General features: G+C 55.1%; 3 protein-coding genes across 12 annotated transcripts; 2 read left to right on the top strand and 1 right to left on the bottom strand.

Moving 5' to 3' along the window:
• The first annotated feature begins 97 nt into the window (after nt 1–97).
• LOC147204444 (solute carrier family 75 member 1-like) lies at nt 98–6,382 on the top strand. Of its 2 annotated transcripts, none has more exons than XM_086112480.1 (13): nt 98–239; nt 1,430–1,604; nt 2,055–2,151; nt 3,091–3,194; nt 3,912–4,070; nt 4,147–4,335; nt 4,534–4,636; nt 4,744–4,855; nt 4,934–5,042; nt 5,400–5,490; nt 5,790–5,837; nt 5,916–6,005; nt 6,076–6,382. In XM_086112480.1, the coding sequence occupies exons 2-13, from the start codon at nt 1,452–1,454 to the stop codon at nt 6,159–6,161; spliced, it is 1,341 nt and encodes a 446-aa protein (XP_085968606.1). In that variant the 5' UTR covers nt 98–239; nt 1,430–1,451; the 3' UTR covers nt 6,162–6,382. The 2 variants fall into 2 exon arrangements, with proteins under 2 accessions (XP_085968606.1, XP_085968605.1); XM_086112479.1 differs by lacking the exon at nt 98–239 and adding an exon at nt 301–595.
• A 145-nt stretch (nt 6,383–6,527) lies between these two features.
• LOC147204442 (selenocysteine insertion sequence-binding protein 2-like) lies at nt 6,528–21,283 on the top strand. Of its 7 annotated transcripts, none has more exons than XR_015101037.1 (17): nt 6,528–6,751; nt 7,086–7,222; nt 7,541–7,616; nt 8,035–8,128; nt 8,592–8,794; nt 8,869–9,440; nt 9,546–9,606; nt 9,700–9,756; nt 9,876–9,984; nt 10,047–10,213; nt 10,656–10,785; nt 11,192–11,354; nt 11,425–11,645; nt 12,437–12,591; nt 12,793–12,919; nt 13,490–13,613; nt 20,308–21,283. XR_015101037.1 is itself a non-coding variant. In XM_086112473.1 (17 exons), exons 1-17 carry the CDS (start codon nt 6,743–6,745, stop codon nt 13,537–13,539), a joined length of 2,040 nt encoding a protein of 679 aa, XP_085968599.1. In that variant the 5' UTR covers nt 6,528–6,742; the 3' UTR covers nt 13,540–14,494. The 7 variants fall into 7 exon arrangements, 5 of the variants coding, with proteins under 5 accessions (XP_085968599.1, XP_085968601.1, XP_085968598.1 ...); XR_015101038.1 differs by lacking the exon at nt 20,308–21,283 and adding an exon at nt 19,247–19,388; XM_086112473.1 differs by lacking the exon at nt 20,308–21,283 and having other exon boundaries at nt 8,592–8,790; nt 8,869–9,009; nt 9,297–9,440; nt 13,490–14,494.
• Nucleotides 14,335–20,437, bottom strand: prlrb (prolactin receptor b). Of its 3 annotated transcripts, none has more exons than XM_086112476.1 (9): nt 20,384–20,437; nt 19,601–19,672; nt 19,227–19,359; nt 18,708–18,877; nt 17,199–17,455; nt 16,073–16,214; nt 15,911–16,007; nt 15,533–15,602; nt 14,335–15,460 (listed from the first exon to the last, which is right to left on the bottom strand). In XM_086112476.1, exons 2-9 carry the CDS (start codon nt 19,662–19,664, stop codon nt 14,906–14,908), a joined length of 1,488 nt encoding a protein of 495 aa, XP_085968602.1. In that variant the 5' UTR covers nt 19,665–19,672; nt 20,384–20,437; the 3' UTR covers nt 14,335–14,905. The 3 variants fall into 3 exon arrangements, with proteins under 3 accessions (XP_085968602.1, XP_085968603.1, XP_085968604.1); XM_086112477.1 differs by having other exon boundaries at nt 17,199–17,377; XM_086112478.1 differs by lacking the exons at nt 15,533–15,602; nt 15,911–16,007; nt 16,073–16,214.
• Nucleotides 21,284–22,721: the final 1,438 nt, after the last annotated feature.

Below are 22,721 nucleotides of genomic sequence, written 5' to 3'. Positions count from 1 at the left end.
ATACCAGTGTTCGGCAAATGAACACCCATGCATCCATGACCCGAAAGGTCGTCTCCGGTTGCCAGCCAATCGCAGAGACAAAAAAAAACCCTCCGCGCGCGTTTGTGGGAGGAAAGCCCACGCGGGCGCGGGGCACCACGCAAACGCCACACGGGGAGGCCGGAGCCGGAATCGAACCCGATACCTCTGCGCTGTGAGGTCGACGTGCTCACCGCAGGACCGCCGCGCGACCGTCAACGGTATGAATTGGGCGGAATGTCGAAAAGTCCGAGGTTTTCTGAACGTTGCGTTGGGGTTGTTGTCGTCGTTCCGAACGTTTGGAAAGGCGACAAGGGACGACGCGGCTGTAGAGTCGTTTGAGAATGCGGCTTTCATGAGCTTCGTGTTCCCAGGGTGCACTCTTTCGCCCGAGTTTTCCACCGCGCGCTTCTCCGACAGAAGCTGGAAATTCCAACTTGTTCACGCCTAGTTTGGAGCGCGCACGATGACGACACACTTGCGGCGTCCTTCGAAAGTCAACCGACGGCGCTTCCTGGTGCGCACTTTCCTCACCGGAATCGGCGCGAGAGCCAAGTCGTCGTCGTGCGCCGATAGTGTAAGTAGGAGCAAATAGTCGTCGGTGTCCGCGCGCCGTCTGCGAGGAGACCCGGGGGGGGGGCTCGAGATGCTGAACGACGTCGGCCGAACTCGGAGGAAGCTCCCGTTCGCTCGTTGCCTTGACGGCCTTTTGTTTCCTGCTACGGACAACCTTGTGAAGTCGGGGTGCGATCGAGTGCACGCCGCTTCACTTTTCACACTTGTCCACATTTGGCTTTCTTCTTGCTAGTAGTCATTCTGTCAAGGAACCGCTTCTTCAAAAGAATGAGGAAAGGGGGGGTGGGGGTGACTTTTTGGAACGCATCGTCCGTTTTGGAAAGGCCCAACCCCTTTCCACCTAACCTAACCTGCCGTGCACATTTTGTTCTTGAGCTTTGCGACTCGCGTCTGTCAGGCGGCGCCGTTGAACTTCTTGGACCGTCCAAGTCCCCGAATGCCCACGAGAACACTTGCAAGGAGCCGCCGCAGGCCCAGATAGATCCTCGCGCGCGCAGGCTTCAAGCCAACTTCAGCTCCTGAGGAGGCCGCGCCCCTTAAAGGCGGCCCATTTCAGGCCCCCCTGGTGTGGGCTTCCCGTTCGCTGTCGCTCATTGTTTTGCCGACGTTCCCCGTCGCTGGGAAAGTGGATCCCCTCGTTGTTTGACGAACGCCCGGGGCCAATCGACCGGATTCGGATTGTGATCCCACAGTACGCGCAAACTCGAAATGCTTTCAAAATCCCAAAGAAGGCAACCCGCGTGAATCCAATCGGCTCCGTTTACCTCCCGTCCAAGCGTCCGTTTTGGAAGGTTCTGTCATTTTTCCCGGTTCTGTTTTCTACGTTGTCCTCCAGACGTTTTCCAGCGTGAGGAGCGATGTCCCGTGCGAGCAAAGCGAGCGGGGAGGCGGCCCCGTCCTCGTCAAGGGTGACCTGCGTGGTCTTTGTCCTCTTGCTGCTGGACCTGCTGGCGTTCACCCTCATCCTCCCTCTGCTGCCGTCCATCCTGGACCACTACGCCTTCACCGGGGTGGGCGCGCCGTCCGTTCCGGCGGGCTCGGCAAACGAAAAGAAGCGCGCCGGCTTCAGGCTGTTTTACGAGCGGTCGAAGCTTTCCGGGAGATTTGGACACAAACCGCAAGTACCGAAACGCAAGTACCGTTTCATCGGACAAAAGTACCTTTTGTCCGATGAAACGGCGCTCGCTCGGCGCTACCGCATGGCGTCGACGGGCGAAGGCAAATTGACACCCACGCGACGGGATCGATCGGCCTACGGACGAGCGGAGCGCGTACGAGCGAAGCGCCCGGCGCTCCTCGCGGGCGTCTGTGGGAACGCCTCGTCCTGGATTTTGCAACCGAAAGGACTTTCCCGCGTACTGTTAAAAAAAAGAAAGAAACATCCAAAACGATGGTGACGCGAATTTCTTGGAAATGAAAGCGTGCTTTCCGGCTCCATCTTTCTCGCGCTTGTGTGACAGGATGCCGCCTATCAGTCACTGCAGAGCGCCGTGGACGTCTTCAGAGAGGCGCTCGGGATTCCCATGGAAAAGAAGTACAACAGCGTCCTGTTCGGAGGTATTCCAACGAACGACCCCGCCGTCTCTTTTTCCCCCGCGGGTTTGTTTTCTTGGCTTTACGGCGATCGTTTGACGGCTTCTTCCGGTACGCTTCCCGCGATGCTCTCGCCGCGGTCGCTTGTCTTTTGTGCGCGGGTGTTTTTCCCCGGCCATTTATCGAAACGGGCGGGGCTGCAAAAAGATCATCTTTGCGAGAACGGAACGTGCAATCGATGAAGACGATGTCCGGTCATCGCACGCTTGCAATCGGGGGACGTTCAAGACGTAACTTGTTTCAAATCGTTCAAGAAGACGACATTGAGCCGGCGGCCATTTTGTGGCATGAAAGAATCACTCCATCCTCAAAATGTCGGTTTCTTGAAGTACTCGTTCGGTACGCCGATGATCTCGATCTTGCAAACGCCACGGCGTGTTTTGGCAATACCGGGGGGGGCGCACGTAGCGGAAGCGCCGGAACGGCCGGCTCGACGGTCGCCGCGCTCGTAGCCGCACTCTTTGACGACCGCGAAAGAAAACCCGAACGCGCCTTTCAGCGTTCGGGGGGCCACGCCCATGGAAGTCGTAAACGTGATGTGAAATGTCGCAAAGACCCGAGGCAAACCCCCCCCCAGTACGATGAGAATTTTTCAAATGCAAAAATAGCATGCAACCCCCGACCAATGGACACGACATTGTGCGTTTTTTTCGTACATTCCTTGCTTCTCTTTGATTGTTTAATTTATTTGACATCGTTTTCCCATCTTGAAAAATTCAACGGCCATTGATGGAAAGAAAACCGAAAAGCAACCCCCCCCCCCCCCCCCCATGTTCCGTTGGGAAAAAAACAAAAAGCCAACGCCGGGAGGATCCGGTGGGAGTTGTCGGCGGCGGACGACAGCCGAGTCGCCCCGCCGACGCGGTGGGAATGTTTGCTTCAACGGGTCCTTTTGCTCTTCAGGTCTGATCGGCTCCGTGTTCTCCCTGCTGCAGTTTGTGTCGTCCCCCGTCACCGGAGCTCTGTCGGATCGCTACGGCAGGCGACCTTTACTCCTCCTGACTACCGTGAGTGTCGCGTCGCGGCCGCCGAACGGGGCGGCGTTCGGCTTCTCGGATCGAGTCAAAGTCGCTCTCCCGCATCCGCATGACTGAGCTTAGATCAGAGGTGGGCAAACTACGGCCCGCGGGCCAAATCCGGCCCGTCGGTCTTTTTAATCCGGCCCGCCGAAGGTCGGTACGCAATCGAGGTTCGGCGTCAACGACTGCATTCATTTCATTTGGACTTGTAATGACAGGCGTTTCAACGCCGGGTGGCGCAGTTACTTGAAGTTGCAGAGCGTGGGGAGGAAGGGGGAGACCATACGGAAGCCCGCGGTAGCGCCAAGTCGAGCAAATCCCGTTCGACGCGACGGAATAATGTACTCTTAAAGTCTGAAAAACGTGCCAAAAAATGCAAAATACTGCTTTTTAAATAAAGAAATCCAATTCATATGATGTCGGATGTAGTTCACCCTTTTGATTGTGTTTTTTGTTATTGTAAAGTGTCCTCGGGTGTCTTGAAAGGCGCTTATAAATAAAATGTATTATTATTATTGATCTGGCCCTCCATAATATTTTCTGGTTCTCATGTGGCCCTATGCAAAAACTAATTTGCCCACCCCTGGCTTAGATCAAACGAGGCGCACCGCCGATTATGCGTGGGAACGGACGAGACGGAGCGAGCGGGATGGTCCGATCGATGGCGACGGCGGGTGTAAAAAAATGCGGTGGGCGTGCGCGCAGGTGGGGATGATGGGCGCCTACGCGCTGTGGGCGCTGTCCCGGAGCTTCGCCGTCTTCCTTTTGTTCCGCGTGATGGGCGGAGTGTGCAAGGGCAACGTGGGCCTCTGCGCCGCCGTCGTGGCCGACATGGCCGACCCCAAAGCTCGCGCCCGCGGGATGGTAAGCGCCTCGGCGGCACCTCCGCGCGCGGCCGGCCGACTTTCTTGCGCACGCCCCTCCGCCTTCTGTCCTCCAGGCCATGATTGGCGTGGCTTTCTCGGTGGGCTTCACGGCGGGACCTCTGATGGGGGCGTGCTTGGCTTCAAAAAACGCCGCCGGGCACGTCTTCTTCCAGACGCCGGCGTTGCTGGCGTTGGCCTTCAGCGCCGCGGACCTCCTTTTCATTTGGCTCATGCTGCCCGAAACGCTGTCGCCGTCTGCCAAGGTCAGTTCGGGGGGGATGGGGGGGCATTTTTGCAACCGCAACCATATGCGTACATCGGCAGCTGTGTGATGTCCACATATCCGCCGGCACCCCCCGCCCCACGGGGTGGGGGGGGCCCTCGCTCTACAATGGAGTCGCCATTCCTCCGAGTCGGACGGCGACCCGTCAAATGGGGTTTTTCTTCACCTTGCGTTCCAGGGCTCCCAGTCGGGCTTCGGGGACCTCCGAGACCTGCTCAGCCCGCCGGCCTTGTTCAACTTCTCCGCCGTGAGCCGAACCAAAGATCCGCCCTCGGAAGAAAGTAAGCGCGCCTTTTCGCCGCTCCTGAAAAGGGGCCGCGCTGCGCAAGTTTGACTTTTCAAACGGAGCCGGCTCACTCGCGCGGTCGCGTTGAAACTCGGCCGACAGGAATGGAGCGGCTGAGAGCGTCGGGTCGGGTTTATTTCTGCTACCTCTTCCTCTTCTCCGGCCTGGAGTTCACGCTGAGTTTCCTCACGCACCAACGCTTCCGCTTCACGAGGTCGCGCCGCCGCCGCCGCTCGCTCGATTGATTCTTCTTGCGTTTGCTCCTTTGTTGACTCCTTTTCTCCTCGGACAGCATGCAGCAAGGAAAGATGTTCTTCTTTGTGGGCGTGGCCATGGCGTCCGTCCAAGGCGGATACGCGCGCAGGATCAAACCCGGACACCACGTCAAAGCCGTCCGCACGGTAGAAGGAGCTTCGGGCGGGAAAGACGCCTCGGCTCGGCTTTCGGGGGCTCCTCGGTTCACCGCCGGCCCGACGCCCGATTCTTTTGCGCTTCTGGCCTCCAAACCTTTTCGAGGACAAATACTCGCCGTTGCCGCGGCGAGACGAGGGCGGCGCCGTCCGTCTTCGGCCCAAATTCCCAACTCGCTTGCGAAGCGCGCATTGAGGCGGCAAAAAGCTTTGAATCTCGCCAGGGCCCGTCGGGAGGCGGCGTCGATACGTCCCGGGACGTACGCGGACCCCCGGCCGCCTCGGTTCTTTCTCCCTTGACGTGCGCGGCGTTGGCCATTTTCTTTGGGCGGTGTCTCTTGTTTGCAGGCCATCGCCGCGCTGATCCCGGCCTTTCTTCTCATCGGACTGTCGCGGAACGTCGGCATGCTTTACGCCGGCTTGGCGCTCTACTCCTTTGGTGAGAATCGCTGGCGCTTCTCTTCCCATTTATTTCGGACGTCGTTGAGACGCGAGGAAATCGCACGAGCTACGAGACGGAAATCTCACGCGATGGAAACCAAACGAGAAAAAAACCCCGCAGCGAGTGGGAAAAACAGGAGGCGACACGGAAGAAGACGCGCGAGAGGGAGGGAATGATGCGACGGGGAAATCCGGAACATGAAACAAAACAGAAAAAGCAATGAAGAAAGCCTTGTCAGCTTTTAGCTTTTCGATTCGGGAGGAATGCAACCGACGTTTTGTTTTTCCTCTTTGTAGCGGCAGCGGTCGTGGTCCCGTGCCTCTCCACGCTGGTCTCTGAACACGGTCAGTGTTTGATTTTTTGGATTTTTCAAGTCGGGGTAGAGACACCTTTGCGACGCTTTCAATGCTTCCTTCCGCCAGGCTCGGCCGGTCAGAAAGGCACAGTGATGGGCATCCTGCGCAGTCTGGGCGCGCTGGCCAGAGCTCTGGGGCCGGTCGTGTCATCCACCGGTAAATTCCGGCTCGCGTGCGTGCGTGTCGCGAATGTGTTTTATAGTGGTCTTTTCCGGTTCTTTTGGAGTTTACTGGCTGGCCGGGGCTGAGGTCTGCTTCCTGGTCACGTCGGCCTCCTTTGTGATCCCGCTGATTCTGCTGAGCGGCGCCTGACCGCGCGCGGCTCACCCGCGCTCCTTTTGACACCGCGGACGTCTTGGCGTTGACATGCGCTCGTTTGCCACGGAGTTTGGCGAGAGCAAGAGTGCGTGCGTGCGTGCGTGTCAAGCTTTTATACCGTACTTCCCTTTTTGTCACTGTAAAGAACAAGCGTTCACTGTGGAGGTGCCTTAAAAGAGCTCTGTTTTATTATCAATAAAACAAATGAAAGAACACTTGTCTGCTCAAAGACTGAAACTTTGAGGTGAAGGTTCCACTCTGTCAAGGGAAACCACGCATTTTTTTCCAAGAAAGTATTTTTTCACATTATTTTAAGGAGAAATGGCAATGATTTGATTCGCCCATCTCCAATGGGCGTTTGGCGTCTGTGCAAGGTGAGCGCAGTACTCGGCGCCGCCTCTGCTGGGCGCTCTCCGCCGTCCGTCGCTCTGACTGACGCGCTTTAGCGGCGTCGCGCGTGTAGGCTAGCCGGTAGCCAACTTTTTCATTTCAAATACGAAGACGATGACAACACCCCGGCGGACCCCTTTCAATCACACACCGACGTGACGGCGTCAAGAGGGGACAACTCGAAGATGGAGAAGGTACGGAACGGAAAGGAAAATGCGTTGAGCTAGCGGGCTGGCTTTTAGCTCGCTGTGGCGTCGCCGACTTTGAGGTGGGCAAAAGAAAGATGATCAAAGACGACCAAATGAGTGGTTTCCGCAAATCGTTTGCTCAATTCAAACGTCACTTCGTTCGTTGGATTTGAACTCGCATCCAAATGGTCACAATCGCGCGGATGAGATGACCCGGTGTCGGTTAAATCAAGTCGATATCGACGGTCGCGCCGATGAAAGACAAACGTCACTTGAATTTAAAATGGCTGCCAACGTTGCCTTGGAGGATTCTTTTGATCTTTCTTTCCCACTTGTCCAGGAGGGCAGAGTGACACCCGCCGAGCCGACTTGTCACTCGGGGAGGAGAACCGAGTCAGCTGAGCGACAACGCAGCGGCTCGAACCGTCATGTGACCCGACCGAACCCCCCCCGCCTGTCCCAGCGCGGGCCAAAAGGGTAGGCGCGCCGAGTCGAGGCGGCTCTGCGCTCCTTTCTTGCGCTACGGTCAATGGCAGCAAAAGTGCACGCACGTGAGTTGCAACGGAAACTCCCGCGAGAGAAGAAATACGGAGTCGTCGCTTGTATGTAACTCAAACTCAAAAGTCAAAGTACAGGAGCAACCGCGCGCCTTCGAATAGGATTCGAGTAAAAAAATAAATGTGTATATATATATATATATATATATGTTTGTGTGTGTGTGTGTGTGTGTGTGTGTGGTCAACGTGTGACAGTCACACGACTTCCTGTTCTGTGTGTCTCCATTTTGCATCAAAGCAAGCATTCGGGCGGAGGCCTGCAGTGGAGCCCACCGTCGGACGTGATTGGCATTGACTCGTCCTGGAGAGCAAAGGTTAGTTGCCGACACCCCCCCCCCCCCCCCCCTTCAAGTGGGAAACGACACCACCCGGTACAATGACAGCGTCCAATTTCCCAAAATGCACTTTGTATGCAGCGATGTCTGTTTGAAAGTGCTCGAGAAATACAGTTGAGTTGGGAAAATGTGAATATCAAGCAAGCCAATTGTGCTGGAAAGGTTGCGCCGTCACATTTTTGGTCGAATGACGTCACGCGACCATCTTTGCTTGACTGTGAGTTGGCCCCGGTCGGGGGGGCTTGTGGGACGGCTCATTTCAACAAGACACACAAGGGCTGTGGAATGTGCTTCCGTTATTTGTGGGGAAAGCGTGTCGGGAGGACATCTGGGTCTGTTTTCAATTGGGAACAAATAATATTTGCGTTGCACTAAATTGTATCTTTTCACTCCCAAGTCATTTCAGCCTCCCTCGGCGACGACAAAGAGCAATGACCCCCGCGCGCAAAGCCGCATTGCGGCGAACGACTCGGCGGACGCGCGGAGACGAGGTAACGCGGTCGTTCTTCGTCCTGATGTCGGCCCTCCTCGCATGTCGCCGGTCAAACGGACCCTATTGAAGCATCAAGAAAGATTGTCCAAAACGTTTGCAAATACTACACGGTCTTCACTTTGCCTCCATTTCATGTTTTCTTCGACTGGCTGATCCAACTATTTTATTTTAGAGCCGTTAAAAACCTGAGGGAAAAAAAATGTATCCACTTGACACATATTTGGTGGTAGTATCATGGGCGTAACCTTTCTTTGCGGTTAGACATGCGTGAACCCATTTCAAAGCCTTTTTTTGGGCAAATGGGCACGATTCTTCTGATGAGATGTTCCACCATTCGGTTATTTGTCTTTTTTACATTATTTTCCGACATTTTTGTGCCCGAAAGAAAGAGAAAGCTCGAAGTCATTTGTTGAAGGGTTGAATGTTACCGATGGACGTTTGCATCCCCGCTCCGGCAACAGGTTGGAGGGACTCCAGATCGGCGAAGACGCCGACGCCCGCTCGGGCCGACTCGGCCCAGTTTGAGGTGAAAATGTCGGACTTTCCGCAACTGGACGCCGGCCCCTCGCGCGCTCACAAAGAGAGCCGGGGGCCGAAAGCGACGGCCGAGGGACGCCGGCCCGCCCCGGAGTCCAACTCTCCGTGGCCAGATGTGCATCGGCAGGTACCGCCGACAAACGCCAACATGCCTTTTCTCCGCCACCGCGGACTCTTGATGCGTTTTTGTCGACGGCGCAGAAGGCCGAGGGAGGATCCCGGATTCCGCCCGAGTCCCGACAAAGTGACAACGGCACCGCCGCTCGCGCCGCAAACCGGTCGCCCCCGGCTACTTTGTGGGCCGACGTCGCTTCTCGGCCGCCGAAAGAAAGCGCGCGGATGGTCAGTGGACGTAGCGTATCCCGACTGAACTTGCGGCGCGTGCTGTTTTTTTCCACGCTTGGTTACGTTCCAGCCTCGTCGCACGAAATGACGTTTCGATACTCGGCAACGACGGCCTCCGGACCCGGCGAAGACGATGCCATCGGGTGGCGCGGCACGCCCTTCTTGCTCTTTGGCATTGTGGAGCGAGGCGCTAACGGAACGCGTCTTTTCCATACTTTGCCGACGTGTGATTTCTTGACTTGTCGATCGACGCCGCACGCGGCGTTTACTCTGCTGGTTTGCAGCCCAAGGAAACGGCCGCGCGGCCGCCGGGAGAGGCGACGGCGGCGGGCAGGAAAAAGCGGAAGAAAAAGGCGGCGGCCAAAGAAGCCGACGGCGGCGCGGGAGCGGAGCCGTCGGCCGTCCAACGGGAGCCGCCCAAGTTTGAGGTGAGCGCGCCATCGCGTCGTCCGTTTCCATTCCGCCGGAGGAATTTTGCTCGTCCGAAACACGCGTCGGGCACGCGTTATTTTTAACGGAGGCTTGTCGTCCAGGATGAAGAGGAGTTTCCCGGTCTGGCCCCGGCTCCGACTCGGTCCGTTCGACCGGCAAGCGGTAGAAAGACGGTGGGGGGCCCGCACGGATGCGGTTCAACGGGCTTTCTTTCACACCTTCGCGGGACTAACCCGTCCGCATTTCTGTTGTTAGGGAAGCCAACAAGATGCCGCCCAAACGCCACCCTCGGAGGCAGAAAAGAAAGGACAGGTGAGATTGAAAGGCATTCGACTTTACATTTTTTTTTTTCCGAGTATCATATTTTTGTTGAAAAAGAAAAGGAGCGCGAGGTATCAAATGTATTTTTGTGATTCGATCATTCCGAGAAGATCTCCGGGAAGAAGAGCAAAGCTCCCGTGCAGCTGGACATCGGCAACATGCTGTCTGTCCTGGAGGACGAGCACAAGTCTCAGAAAGTCAAGCGCAACATCATCGCAGGTGAAGCGAGCGCACGCCGTCCCTCGGGAAGGGCGGGAATGAGTCTCGCTATCGCCCCCTAGTGGGCGGAGGACTTCCCGTCATCCACAAGCAACCGGCGCTCCAGAAGAGGACGCCCCGGCAGCAGGACAAAATCGCCCACAACCCGCTGGACTCCACCAGCCCGCTGGTGAAGAAAGGCAAGCAGAGGGAGGTGCCCAAAGCCAAGAAACCCACGGCTCTCAAGAAGGTCCTTCCTCGCCGCGTTATGCGCTCTCCGCTTTTTAGACCAACCCGCGTCCATCCTTCCGGGGCCAACGCGTTGGAGCGCGCGCACATTTTGTAAGCGGCGGGTGGATGGCAAATACTCCGGTGTCAGCAAGTCCCGCGTGCGGTCGGCGTCTGGAGATGGCGGCGCCACCCCGGTTATCGAGCGTCATGATTTCACAACACATCAAATAACAAAAATACGACGGAACACATCGAGCGCGGACACGTGCGCCTTCAAAGTGGTTCGAGATGAAAGCGCAGAGACTCGGTCTGTCATCCAGACCGCTTTTTTGAACGTATGCTAAAAAAACCAAACTAAATGCGTGGTGACCATCAATGGCAGCGTTGTGTGATCTTTTTTTTTTTTTCAGTCATTTGTACGGCAGGCCATTGCGAGTGCTCTTGTGTTTGATGATCCTCAGGTCATCTTCAAAGAAAGAGAGGAGCGCAAGCAGCGACGTTTGCTGGAGGAAACGGCGGTGACGCCTCAACGCGATTCCGCGGTTGCCGCTCACGCGGCAGAAGACGAGCGCTGCGACGCCGAGCTGACAGGTCAGGGCCCGTCCGGCTCGGCTCGCAATGGGCCGTACTCTTCCCCTTTTGGGTCCCCCGCCCCACCCCCTTTCTTTTTTGTACTAAGCGTGAACCCCTTAAAAGCCCTCACTCGGTCTTGAAAGCTTGACACCAGTTTTAAGCAATCGACACCAAATTGCATGGGCAGGACACAAGAAGTCTCAAGGACCCATGCCCGAAATGGAACGGCAAGTTTATGAGTAAGAGAAATTTGGCTCTCCAAACATTCAGAGTATGAGTTTGTTTGCTAGAAACGGACTGTGTGTCACGATGGTGGCAAAAGATGTCACGCCTCATGCATATTAAAAAAAAGAAAAAAGGCGCAAGCTCTGCGGTGAGTCCGTTGTGCTCACGACACGCATCTTTCGGACAACTTTCTTTTCAGCCGAGGCCGTCGGTGCCGTTTCGGCCGGTGACGAGCGGCGACCGAAAGAAAGCGGCGACGAGCGGTCTGCCCGCGCGCAAGCCGACGAGCGGCGGAGCCTTTGGCGGGACCCGGCCGTCGCGGTCCCGGACGGACCCAAAATCCACAGCAGGAAGTTCAGAGAGTGAGCAGAAAGCCGCCCGCCCCCGCCCCCGCTCCCCGGTCGCTCCGTAACGTGGCGTTGCGGCGCTCAGGTACTGCAGCCAGATGCTCAGCAAAGACGTGGACCGGTGCGCCGGCTCGCTGCTGAAGGAGCTGGTCCGCTTCCAGGACCGCCTCTACCAGAAGGACCCCATGAAGGCCCGCATGAAGCGGCGAGTGGTGATGGGCCTGCGGGAGGTCCTCAAGCACCTCAAGCTCCACAAGGTCAAGTGCGTCATCATCTCGCCCAACTGCGAGCGCGTCCAGTCCAAAGGTACGAAACACTCGTCGTCCCCCCCCTCAGCTTTTTGCCCATCTGACTGCATTTCCCCCTCAAGTCCCCCGGAACTTTGACTTCGCTCCGCCTCTGGACCAAATCGGCTCCAGTCGCATCTGTTCAACTCGTCGCACGCATAATGTACACCAATTCAATTGACTTCTTTTTTTGGGGGGGGGGGGGGGTGATATCTGATTAGAATTTTCTAGAGTATTTTATGCTGTCATAATATCTCATTATTATTTCATAATCGGTTCAATAGGTTCGATTTCATATGAGCATTATTTTCATGCCGCTAAACGACAATGTCGTCGTGTCTCTGAGAAATATTGTGAACTTGACAGAACCGATTTTCTGGAAGTAGGGGCGACTGCCATTTTCCGTGCCAAACCTTATTGCCGCCATACGTACGCTAACGTTGTTTCTTTCCACGCAAAGAGCCAATAGCGGGGCCGCGTTGGACAATTTGTACGGTACTCCCGCAAGTTGAGAAATGAAGACGAAATTCCTTTGAACGGGTTTTCCCTTGCGTCGCGTCGAACGCGTCCGCCTCACCGTCGATAGGTCCGGGCTTGAAATGTCAAAATAAAGGCGCGCCTCGGAACGTTAACCGACGGATCTCAATTCAGCGAGGTGCGAACGCGCGTCCGCATCGGCGTCGTCTCCGCCCCCGTCGCCGGAACGACTCCGCCGCTCGCCGATGACGATCGCGCGCCGATTGGACCGGAGACGTCTTCTTGATTCTGCGTTTGCATCTGACGGTGTCGGCGGCCCGCAAACCTTTTCAGGGGGCCTGGACGAGGCGCTGCACAAAATCATCGAGACGTGCCGGCAACAGGAGGTGCCGTTCGTCTTCGCCCTCTCCCGCAGGGCGCTGGGGCGCTGCGTCAACAAGATGGTGCCCGTCAGCCTGGTGGGCATCTTCAACTACGACGGCGCGCAGGTGAGCCGCCGCGGCGAATGACGGCCATCCCGACGTTCCTTGAGACGGTTTCGCCGCACCCGCACGCGCGCGTGAGCCTTCGTGGGGAAAACCCCTCCAAGCGTAGAAGCGGCTCGGCGAGGCGCCGTACCTTGCGCGGGAGGGCGCCTCTTAGGTGTGCGGAGTTTGCATTTTGGACGATGAGCACTTCCCACCCCGCAGGACTACTATCATCAGATGATCGAGTTGTCGTCGGAGGCCAGGCGGGCGTACGAGGAGATGCTGGCCAGCGCCGAGCGCGGCGTCCTCGACCTCTCCGAAGAGCCGGACTCTGGCGAGCCGGGATACGGTACGTCGCTCGCGGGGGGGGGGGGGGGGGGAATGCGCTACGCGCTACGCTACTCGCCGGCGTTCGTTTCGTCAACGACGGAGCCGAAAAAAACATTTTCCTCCACAAAATGCAACCAAAAAGGAGCGCGCTTTCAAAAAACACTCAAATGGCATTTATGACCAACGTCAACGGCCCTCGTTTTTGTCTTTGTCAACTCAATTCGTACGTGAGCTCTGGGCTTTGTTTTCAATGTCCGCGTTTGCATTTTAGCGTTGGGCCGGGCTGAAGATGGCCGTCGACTTGATTACGCGGCACTTTGTTTTTCATCAAGCGAGTCGAAACGAACAAGAATCCAAACATTCACAAATGCTTTGGCATTTTGGGCCCTGGGGTGCCATTTCGGCACGTGCCGCAAATGTGAGATCAAATCTTGACGGCTGAACTGAATTTGGGCTCGTGTAAACTTTTCATTGCACACGTCCAACTGGCGAATGCTCTGTTTTCGTTTTTCTTTTTACACCGCTCGCCGTTTTCTACCGAGGAGCCGCAAGGCGACCTTCATCTTGAATGTTTCTTGCGCTCGGCCAGCTGTGGAGGAAGCTGCTGGAGAAGGAGTCGGACGAGTCGTTGAACTTTGATGCCTGGCCGGATGAAGACGAAAATGAAGATGACGAGACTTGACGGTGGTGACTGCGCCGAGGTTCTCCCCCAAGTAAGAGAGGATTTTTTGGACCGGGCACGGCGTTCTCGCTCTTTGCTTGGAGGGGCGGGGGGGGGGGGGGGTGTTTTTGTTCAAGGCGGAGCTCTTTTCATTCATTAACGACACCAAACCCCGAATCTCGAATTGAGCTACGCTGACTTTTTGGAGACGCGTCGTCGACCGGTTGTTTGCTCCCGATCGGCCGGAATGACTTGATGGCCGTCATTCTTGTTTCTCGGAACATGTTCTGCAAGTCCAAGAATGCCTTCCACAAGCAAGAATAGTTTTTGGAAAAAGAAGTAGCGGTAGAAGAGCCAACCTGAGATCCCTCGCGGTGCGTATTCTTTGTTCCGGTTGACCCAGTCGCCGATTTCTTTTTTTGCCTCAAAGCGAGGGTTTTCCCCCGGGGGCACAAACGCCATCCATTTTTCCTCCCCAAATGCCAGAAGCGAAGAGGTCGTGACACCTTTCCGCCGATCTTTGAACTTGCGGGAAATAGCCTCCTCGTAGAGAGACGCGGTTCATCTTTCAATTGCATTGAACTAATCCCAAAAATAGAGCATTATTTGCCGCTGCTTTTCCTGGTCTTGACAACGAGGAGACCGCTGAGCGTCTTTGAATCGTTATTTGGAGTTGACGAGTGTTCCCATGTTAACTTTGACCTTGGGCGGACCAAAGCGCGGTGGCTCGGCCCCAAAGTAATCCCGCAAAAGGAAGCCAATGACAAAATGGAAACTTTTTTGGTGATTTGTATTTGTTGTTTCAAACAAAAAAGGAAAACCCCCCTACAAAACGATGATGTATGTAATGACGGGCAATACCGAATGGACTAGAGAAAAGATCGGCACGCTATTTTCAATGATTGCTATGAATAAATTCTATTTTGGAATGAGGCAATATCTTTTTTTTTTTCTAACCCACAAATGAATTGCCAACTTGCCCAAAACCGCATCAACCGCATTTAGGACTTTTGAACACGACCCCCCCCCCCCCCCCAAAAAAAAACGTCAGAAGTGCCTGATGGAACCTGGGAAACAATTTGGTCCTCGACATCAGTTGCACAGAGCAACACAACATTTGGGTGGACTGTCACAACAGGACAGACGGAAAAAGTCTCAAGGACCCGTGTCGGAAATTCAACCGTCGGTGTAGCTTTTTAGTCTGAGGCGGCCATTTCGGACCATTCGCACTCCAGAAGAACTGAAAGCATCAGCGTTTTGACACGCGCATGATAAATGTATGTCTGTAGTCGGTAGTGACACCAGTTCTGTCGGTTCAGCACAAGTTGGGCGGAATTGGAGCCTTCATGACATTTTCCCCAGAGGTGACGTGGGGATGGCGTCGACGTATCCGCCGTCCATGACGCGGGCCGCCCGAGGGGGGCGTGCGGGCGGCGGCTTCTTGCGGCGCTCCGACTGGACGCTCTCTTTGTGAAACGAGAGCGTTTTGCCGTTTGCCACCTCGCCGCCGTCCTCCGGGAGCCCCTCCGGGAGCCCCCCCGGGAACCCCCGCGGTCTCGGAACGTCCGTGCTGTCGAGGAGGAAGATGTTGTCGGACGTCACGTCTTTGACTCTGCTGTAGTCCAACTCGAGCGCCACGTGCGTCTCAAAGTCGGCGTCGCCGCTGCGGGTTGACAAACGGTCGCCGCCGTCCTCCCGCTTGGCGTCGCGTTCCACCGCGTCGTTCTTTTGCCGGTCGTCCCGGCCGAAGCCGGCGGAACCGGCCCGGCTCCTCCGCTGAACTGCGGCGTCGACGTCCGCCACGATGAGGGGCTCGATGGCGCGGTCCTTCCGCGCCGCCGCGGCGGGGAAGTCCCGGCGGATGATCAGCGCGCCGGCAAAGTCTTCCGCTCGAGCGCCCTGGAAGGAAACGGCGGCGTTCGTTGGCTCGTGCATCGGGAGGAGGGGCGGGGCCGGATTCGGACACGCCACCTTGACGAGCTGGAAGTCGAGCCCTCGTATCTTGGGACCCGGAACGGGCGGGAGCAGAAACCGCATCACACTGAGGGAAAACCACCGCCGCCGCTTAGCGTATCTGTCGCCGCTTTTTTTCTGTCCCGCGCCAAAGGTACAAATGCGGGATGGGACGGCGGCGCTCGAGAAGCTTTTCTGGCTATCTTTGGAAGTGACCTCTTACTGTCACGATCCCGCGTCCATTCAGATAACGGGATGCGTTGCGGTCGCGGCGTCACGCCTCCAAGGCGGTGTCGGAAGCCTCCCTTCGACCGCCTCGCGCCGCATCCGTACCCGAGTCGCGGGACCGGGAGCCGGCCAAGAAGGCCCGGCGAAGACGCTCGAGAAGGGACGCACCTTTTCCTCTTTGTGACCGCCGCGCAGACCGCCGAGAGAAACAAAAGGCCGGAGAGAGCCGAAAGCGCCGTCCAAAAGGGTCCGTCCCTCCCGATGCCTGCGGGGACATCCGGTTAACGTTCGGGCGGAGTCTCGAGCGGAAGCCGAGACGGACTTGCGCACGGTCGGGGAGCTCGGCGTAGGAGGAGTCGCTCCAGGAGCTCCAGGAGCCGCGGTCCAGTCGGCAGCGCGCCTGGACCTCAAACGCCGCCCCGGGATGGACGCCGTAGAGCGTGAAGTGGGTTTGCGCGCCGGCCTTGTACTCCTCCGAAACCGGCGATCCGGGGAGGAGACAAAATGGTGCTCCAAATGAGACTTTGACAGCAAAGAAAGAATCCACAGTGGCGGGCCAAACAAAGAGACAAACGCTCTACCAGAGAAGGACATGTTTGGAACGAGAATAGTTTCAAGGACGTGACACGAAACAAGTCAACGCCAGGCTGAAGGTTGACAAACTCCGCAAGCTCAACGGGACTCCTATGAGACTACGGCACGTAGGACGGGCGTGTCCAGCTGCGGGCCCGGAGGGCCGCCGTCCCGCCCGTTTCCCGCCTCTCCCGGCCGCAACGCACTCGACTCAGATGATCGGCTCTGAGGCGGCATTAGAACGTTCCTGATGATTTCAATCGGGTGTGTTACTTCCGGCAGAGCAGGCAGGACGGCGGCCCGCGAGGACCGACTTCGGACACCCCCGTCGTAGGAGGTCCGCCGAGCCGCGGAAGACGAGACCATACTATGAGATGTTCCAACGAGACACCGGGCCATTTGATGAACGCCGCGCGAGATTCTCGGTTAGACTTGACAAAAAAGACCGCGCCCAGAGCCGAACCCAACCGCGACCCGACAACCGCGCTGCGGCTCACGTTGTCGGCCGACATCCAATGCGGCGTTTCCCAACCGGGGAGCTTGCGAGGACCCAGCGGGTGTGCCGCGCAAAGCTACCGTATCCCATTTCACTTCATTTGGGGACGGAGACTCGTTGACTACATAAAAAAAAACAAAAAAATACATATTCAGTTCATCTATCGATGCCGGCAAAGTATATTGACGGGCAGGACAGTGAAATGCTCCAGTCCGCCGACTGGTGACAAACCCGGCGTGTCCTCTTTGGGCGATATTTTCCTTTTTGCGGTGCGCCGCGCGTTTTGTTTTTTTTCCCCAATGCGAAATCGTCTGCCGGGTTGGCTCGAGACGGTCGGGGAAACGCCGAGCGAACGGCCGGCTTCCCGTTGCGCTTCGAGACCGTCACCTTCCAGTCGGCGGCGTCTCCCGCTCGTCGTCGTCGTCTGGCCCGGATCCGATATTCCGGCGTGACCCAGCCGGACCCGGCGTCCACGTCGCGGGGATGCTCCCAGCTCACGCGCAGGCTCGGACCGTCCGCTCCGTCCTCCGCCGTCAGCGTGACGCGTTCGGGGGCGTCGGGCTTCACTGAAACCATGCGGCAGAACCGAGGACCCGTTGTGGTCGGAAAGCGTCGCGGGAATTGAGAAAGTACGGCGCGCCTCACTGATGGAATTCAAAGAAAGGGGATTTGGGAATTCGAACCGCAAGAAAAGGATTTTGGATTTCATGTTTCACACCCCGCAAAAGGGAGCCGAATGAGGTTTGCCTGTCACGGCGAGCGAATCGCCGGACGCCGAGACCGAGCGATGGTCGATAGAGAGCAAGGCGTGTGTGGCCGACCGTCAAGATACTCCTTCGGGATGACTTTTGTTAAGGAAATATTCCGCTAGAAGTAGTAGTAGTACATTGTTGAGGAATTTCATCTTGCTATGAGAACTATTGACACTAGTCTCTGTCCTGAACATCTGCTGAAGTACTTAAAACAAAGAATGTAGTGTGAAGTTTAGTCCTATTTTCACTTGGTTAATTAACAGCCCCCCGAGGGTTTTCTTGCCTCCACCACCTCTTAAAAGTCCCTGAAGGCTGTCAAGTGCCCTCAAAGAGGAACCCTAATCTCAAGATCTGTGACCAGCAGCAGTGGTCTATACTTTGTCATCATATCAAGATCGAACTTTGCTTGGCCTTCTTTGTCTCTACTTTTTACGTAGTTGGGTTTAATGGTTATGGTGTTCTTCCTCTCTGCTAGTTGTGTTTGTTCAGACACTTGAAAGAAACAATGTGGAATGCGGTTGAAGGTATTTCCTGCTCACTGTTTTTACAATCACCTTTAGTGCCCTCGACCCCCACCACTTTAGGGCCCCCCCTCCACAGGACATGTTTAACATCAAAAGAGGAACTGTTATCTCAAGTATCCGTGTTCCCGCCATCACACCAAATGGTGGGTAGTGGTGGTCTGGTCTCACCTCACCGCTCCCGACTTCTTCCGGCCACACCGGGTCAGATGACATGTTACTTTCTTTGTTTCGGGGATTTGCATGAGAGGCGTACCTCCCCGCCTCTCATTATCATATTGTCTCTATATAATCTCATCAATGTGTTTCTTTGACGCTTCCTGATGAAATCTGAGACTCGCAGGAGCCCGAATCGATTCGTGTTGCCTTGTGATAAACTGAAGAAAAGACGACGTGGTGTTGGGTCTTCTTCCACATTATAGAGAGATAAAAGAACCCGTGTCCAAGGAGGGCTAAGAGCAAATTGACAGCTCCCATTCCTCAACACTTTCAAACGGCGCGGATGTTAAACTGCCACCTATTTGCAGATTTTCTTGGGACAAACATTTTCAAGATTGTTTCCTCCTATTCACGAAGGATTCAAATGAGCCGATCGAGCTCATCCGGCCGTTTTCAAAGCTCACCGATTTCCATGACGTCGACCTTGAAGATGTCCGAAGTGGCGTTCCCGAGCATGTTGGAGGCCACCACCGTCAAGTAGTAGTCCACCCAAATGGAGGTGTGGCTTTTGTCAAAAAAGCAGCTGTTGCTGCCGGCCGAGTGGTAGTCCGGACACTCGTGCGTTCCCTCCAGTCTAGACGGGCCAAAATGTTCAGCGTTGACAGAGTGTATGCGTGGGGGGCGGGGGGCAGATTAAAAAGAAGCAGCATTGGAGTCACGAGTAAAAGGATGTCCGTGAAAAAGACTCGTTGATTTTGGAGTCGGAGCGAGCTGCGTATGATGAGCGCATTTTTGCTCGGTTCTATTCTTGTTTTGTCACCTGGCCGATGGCCGCCTAGCTTGAGCGTTCTCCTTTGCTAATGTTAACCTCGTTCCAGCGGGCTGGCCGAGGGACGCTCGCATATGACGCAAGGGCCACAGTAGCGAGTAGCGAGGCCCCCCCCCCCCCCCCCGCTTAGGGTTGGGGTCTGCTGCCGTCTGACCGTTCTCTCTGGTAGTACAGGCGGTGCGCGGTGGGGAGTCCTCCGTCGACGCCCGGCTCCCAGCGGCAGGTGAAGGTCTCCTTCTCGGGCGAGCGGCAGCCGAGCAGGACCGGCCTCCCCGGCGGTGACCTGTCTGCAAAACAAGCGGACCGCAAACGCGACGCTCACTTATGTCGCCCGAAAACCACCCCCGCCGTCCGCCTGAGGGGGACGCGCGGGTGCGTACGAGACCGGATATACGTTTTCCACATTTGGAGGAGACGGTAGACGCTTGAAGCGGATCGTCTGCTTCCTCAAGTCGAGCAGGAAAAACAAAAGTCTCCCCTGTCGGGGGTCCCTCGGAAGAAGGCCGTGATCAACGGCAACAAACTGACCGTTGCAATGGGCGGCCGAAAGCAGCAACAGTGCGATGGTGGCCGCGCACGTGTCCCTCTTCATCCTGTCGCCTGCTGACACAGGAAAAAAAACAAACCGTGTGGTTCACATAACAACATGCGGCGTGGCTCGTTGCGCTGTTTAGAGCACAAACAGCATTTGAGAGGTGCGAAGGGCAAACGGGTGCCATTGTTTTGGACATTGCAAAGCACTCGCGGGCTGGAATCAAGTGCAGATATTTTCTCTCGAGTCAAAGTCAACTTTTTTTCTTTTTTTTTGTGAGATGGCAAACGTCGTCACACTCGCGTCTTTCCCGCCACCGTTTTGTCATGACAAAGCCAAATGCAAACGATGCAATGTTTTGCAAGTCGTCTTTGACCTCTATTTCATCGAGTCCACTGTGATGACAAGACACCAAATGTTCAAACGCATCAACTTGATTGTTTTTAGCCAAGAATCACGAGCTTTGAACTTTAATCTGAAAAAAAGTGGCACATTTGTATTTTTTCGTAATTTTCTGCAATTCATTCACAAAGGTATTGTCAAGATTTTTTTTTATATCAAGCGACCTGATTAAACCTGAAATGTATTTCAATTCAAAGAATTCCTTTTTTAATCTCATCTCACTGCACTCTCTCAAGAAGAGAATGATTTCCTGATTGATTTTTGTCCATCGACTTTTTTGTAACCAAAACTTTTTTTTTAGGTTGACCCCCCACCCTCCAAAGAAATACAGCCATCTATTTCCAAATGTAGGGAGTGAAACGAAGTCGAGTACTCACGACGACGACGACCAAGACTTGCCAGCAACCGACAGACGCTTGCTTGAGCGGACCTCTCGCGCGTTCTGGTCACGGGCTCCTTTCTCTCTCTTTCTCTTTGGCCCTGTGGCAGATTGCCGCCCCCTCCCGCCCACACTCACGACTGAAATGCTCTCTTTGGCACGACGGGGACGGTTCTTTCCTCCAGCCCTTTTGCCAAAGCCCTCTTGAAGAAACTTGGAAAAGATTTTCCACGCCATTCAATTGCTCCTTGGCGTTGCTTGGAAATGCTCGCATCCCGCGAAAACGCTCTCACACGCGCACGCCTGAAATGCTTTCACACGCGATAAACGCTCTCGCCCTTGAAACGTTCGTAGACGCGACAAATGCTTTTGCACAATTGAAATGTTTTCACGCGCGCTACCGAAACGTTGTCAATGCAATGCAATCCATCTTTATTGAGACGGCGCTTGACTGCAATTTTAACATCAGCTCTAATAAAGAATACAACAGAACATAAAACATGGACAATGATACGGTGGTCACAACTCTTCCTGCTTATGCCTTGTCTTTTGAAGCGGTTCTAGATGAAAGCGGAGAAAATCCGTTTCCTTTCACCAGTGGATCTCGCACTCGGGCATGAGCGCATTACGCGGGGAGAGCATTTGGCTTGGGTGTTTTGCAATCCTGTTGATTTCTATTGCAGTCTCATCTTCCTCATTCTCAGGATCTTCATTTGTATCCCTTTCCTGCTCTGTGTCCTCGCCCTGAAAAGAAATGAATCCCGCGTCCTCTGACTCTCCCTCTCTGGTGCTTTCAACTTGCTCCTCTTCAGATCTCTCACCACCATCATCATCTGACTCTCTCTCTCTGTGTCTGGATCAATGTGTGATCAGAAATATGATGTAATGTCCGTTTTTATTTTCATTTTTAAAGTTCAATGTTTAAGTGAAGAGGAATTCGACTTAATAATGCTACTGTTGGGGGCTTGTTTCGTTTTGTGATTTTACATGGAAAATATAAACGGTGTCGTGGTCATCTGCTTCTCTGCGGACTGCTTCTCATTTTCCCGCTCATTTTTAAGTGGTGCAGGGCACTAAAGGGTCCGACTACAATGTTGAGCCGCGCGCTTGGGTTCCACCTTTCGCGTCGGCGACTCGGTGCTACTGCGTAATCTTCGTGCGGGGGGGGGGGGGGGGGGGGGGCAGAGTCAGTGCTACAGGGGCACTGGCCCCCCGTTGCCCCCCCCCCCGAACCGTCACTGGACCAGGAACGTCCAGCTCCGCAACGCACCTGAGTCAGATGAGCGGCTCGTCTGCCAGCTTGAGAACCATCCCGATGAGTTGAATCAGGTGTACTGTGTTGCTCCCGCGAGAGCCCGAAAACAGGCAGGACGGGACGGCGCCCCTGAGGACCTACTTTGGACACCCCCGATTTCGACCTACTATTGTGCTCGTAAGTAACAGACTCATTTGTGTTTTGGGGAAAAAGCACAAAGAAAAACTGAAATGAAAGTGTTTATTCACGAACCAGAAGAGCAAACAAATCTCTTCTTGACTTAGAATATTCATCCATCCGCATCTGCTCAGGAGGGTCGCGGGCGGGCCCGCAGCCCGACCCAGCCGACTTGGGCCGGCAGGCGGGCGGGGGACCTCGACTGGTCGCCGGCCATCGCGGGGAACACGCGAACGACCATTGGCGTTCACGATTGCAGCTCGAGACAATTTCGAGCGCTCAATCAACCTACCGCGCACGCTTCAGGAGAGAGCTCCTTTTTTTCCCTCTCCGTTTTATAATTTGGTGTTTGGAGCCGTTTGTGTTCCCCGAGTGGATAGTAAGCGAGTCTTAAAATTGCTGAGGCTAATTTTTAGATGAACATTGCTATCGTTTTGCAAGAGCGGGTTCCGATGATGGCAGTTTGCTTGTATATACTGTACCGTACTCTTCCGGGGTTTTTTTCTTTTTTGGAAGTCTTGAGCAGGAATTTCTCAAGCATCTTTGCGGCGTCTGTGGTCTGCTACTTTGGTGAGCTCGTTATATGATCAATGATCATTTGATGTTTGAGCATCATATTATTTCACGTTAAGATGACCTAAATTGCATTCTGGAATGTCACGTTCCGTTTGTAGTTAGATTCGAGGGCATTTTAATTTTGGCAAAACAAACCGGAAGTACCTTGTCATGTTCCGTTTTTAGTTAGATTCTACGGCGCTTTAATTTTGGCAACCCAAACCGGAAGTACCTAGTCCAGTGAAGACCGCATGGTTTCGTGCTAGCTGTAGTCGTCATTTCTCATTTTTTTTCTTGAATATATGCCTTGGAAAGCATCGTCTTTTTACTGTTCTGTTCACGTCTCGGA

The sequence above is a fragment of the Hippocampus guttulatus genome, chromosome 5 (assembly GCF_054856545.1).
Source record: "Hippocampus guttulatus isolate MCC_2025c chromosome 5, RoL_Hgut_1.0, whole genome shotgun sequence".
NCBI lineage: Eukaryota > Metazoa > Chordata > Actinopteri > Syngnathiformes > Syngnathidae > Hippocampus > Hippocampus guttulatus.
Note: the sequence above shows the minus strand (reverse complement) of the source record. Positions and strands in the feature narration are given on the sequence as shown.